The following is a 1,663-nucleotide window of genomic DNA, read 5'->3' as shown; positions in this document are numbered from 1 at the left end:
TTTTGTCCGTAGATACGCAGTCTTTGTACATTTTTGTTGTGTCCACCGCACATGATTCGCAAGACGGCTTACAACAGATAAATTGTTGCATTCTTCTGTCAATAGATTATTTAAGAAAAACATTTACTCTGTATAATACAGAATATCACTCCGCTCTAAAAGGGTTAAGTAAGAACTCCATGCCAGTCGCTCCTTCCTGTGACGTGGGGTAATTACTTGCAGGCGGTGTGACGTCAAACCTCGAGAAAACCTCAGCCATTGTTGCCGTTTGTAGTTCTAGGAGAAGACCACGGCGCTATCTCGCATTATCGTGTGCTCTGGCCGCAACCTCGCTTGATACAACCGGTCGTACGAGCTTAAGGGCCATCAACGTGCTGTCTTCGGTAGCGGAAAGCGACGTCTTGGTGGAGAGTTTCTGTATTGGGAACTCAGACAGTATAGGCAAAGGTTGCTGTATGGCGTTGGGTGACTGTATGGTCGACCCGGACTGTATAGTCAAAGGTTGCTGTATAGCATTGGGTGACTGTATGGTCGACTCGGACAGTATAGTCAAAGGTTGCTGTATAGCATTGGGTGACTGAATGGTCGACTCGGACTGTGTAATCAAAGTTGGCTGTACATCCGTAGCGCAGAGGGAAGGCACATTGGCACCAGAGGCGTGCTGTTCGGAACCTTCACAAGTCACCAAATTGACACGTTGCGATAGGTTTTCCTTGACAAAATGACGGTCCGTACAGCTTTTCACTCGCTCGCGCGACGATTTCGTCCCCCACCGCTTCGCTCCTACCATTACCTCCTCCCCGGAAGTATTTGTAGGCGTAGCCGGCGGCGACACAGAGTCGTGGATGTAGATGCTCGAAGCCAGACTTTTAGCAGAACTTCTTGTAGTATCCTGCTTAACGTGGGCAATGCACCGAAAGGAAGTCGAGCTGCCGTCATCTCGGCCCCATCACTCGTGATCCGCTAGGTTCTCTTCACGGACAGCGTACATACGGTCGATCCAGTCTTGAAGTCAAGAGGGTAGGCTGTCTGGCCAGTTGTGTATGCGGCGAGCGTTACCGCATCGGTCACGAGAGCCGCCGGAACAAGGGAGACCAGCCACGTTGCGAACGCACGGCTCTTGTCCACGGCGGATGATCGGTATCAGCCGACGAATGGCACCGGGGATGGCTGGTGCTCGGTCTTGATCTCGCTTGCCTCGGCCGTCACGCCCTTGCCGGCTTTCATCCTCGTGAGCTTGAGTCGCGACATTGACCAGAGCCATCGTCCACGCGGCGGACTGGTACTCAATGCTGCGCAAAGACTCGCAGAAATTGGTCCACCACATCCGGTCATCCTCTTGAAGGTGGGCAAGTGCGCCACCCGCAAACTTGTTCACGTACATGAGGGTTAGCCGGACACGGGTCGGCGTGTTGCTTGGGTCGGCGGACTTGTTCTTGCACACGAAAGTTTGGAGACGAGATGTCAACTTGCGCATGTAGTCAAACCACAACTCTTGGCCTAACGCGTTGAGGCCATGAATGCCATCCAGAATGTCATCATACGAAGAACATTGTATCGTGGAGCCTGGTAGTGTTGCAGATAGGCTGAAGTCACTCGAGAAGTTGACGTTGGTCGAGCCATCCTCCAAGCACGACATTTCGCTCGCCTCCTTGAAGTGCAT

At 52.4% G+C, this 1,663-nt stretch overlaps 2 protein-coding genes across 2 annotated transcripts; both read right to left on the bottom strand.

Annotated features, from left to right (window-relative positions):
* Positions 1 to 145: 145 nt before the first annotated feature.
* On the bottom strand, positions 146 to 259 carry PPTG_22212 (hypothetical protein; the record flags this gene model as incomplete). The annotated part of the gene is made up of 1 exon (XM_008902383.1): positions 146 to 259. One exon carries the CDS (start codon positions 257 to 259, stop codon positions 146 to 148), a length of 114 nt encoding a protein of 37 aa, XP_008900631.1.
* Positions 260 to 1,012: 753 nt separating this feature from the next.
* On the bottom strand, positions 1,013 to 1,663 carry PPTG_07860 (hypothetical protein; the record flags this gene model as incomplete). Its single annotated transcript, XM_008902239.1, has 1 exon — positions 1,013 to 1,663. The coding sequence occupies one exon, from the start codon at positions 1,661 to 1,663 to the stop codon at positions 1,013 to 1,015; it is 651 nt and encodes a 216-aa protein (XP_008900487.1).

Source organism: Phytophthora parasitica (assembly GCF_000247585.1).
Source record: "Phytophthora parasitica INRA-310 unplaced genomic scaffold supercont2.13, whole genome shotgun sequence".
NCBI classification, from domain to species: domain Eukaryota; phylum Oomycota; class Peronosporomycetes; order Peronosporales; family Peronosporaceae; genus Phytophthora; species Phytophthora nicotianae.
This window is presented reverse-complemented; position numbering and strand designations above follow the sequence as displayed.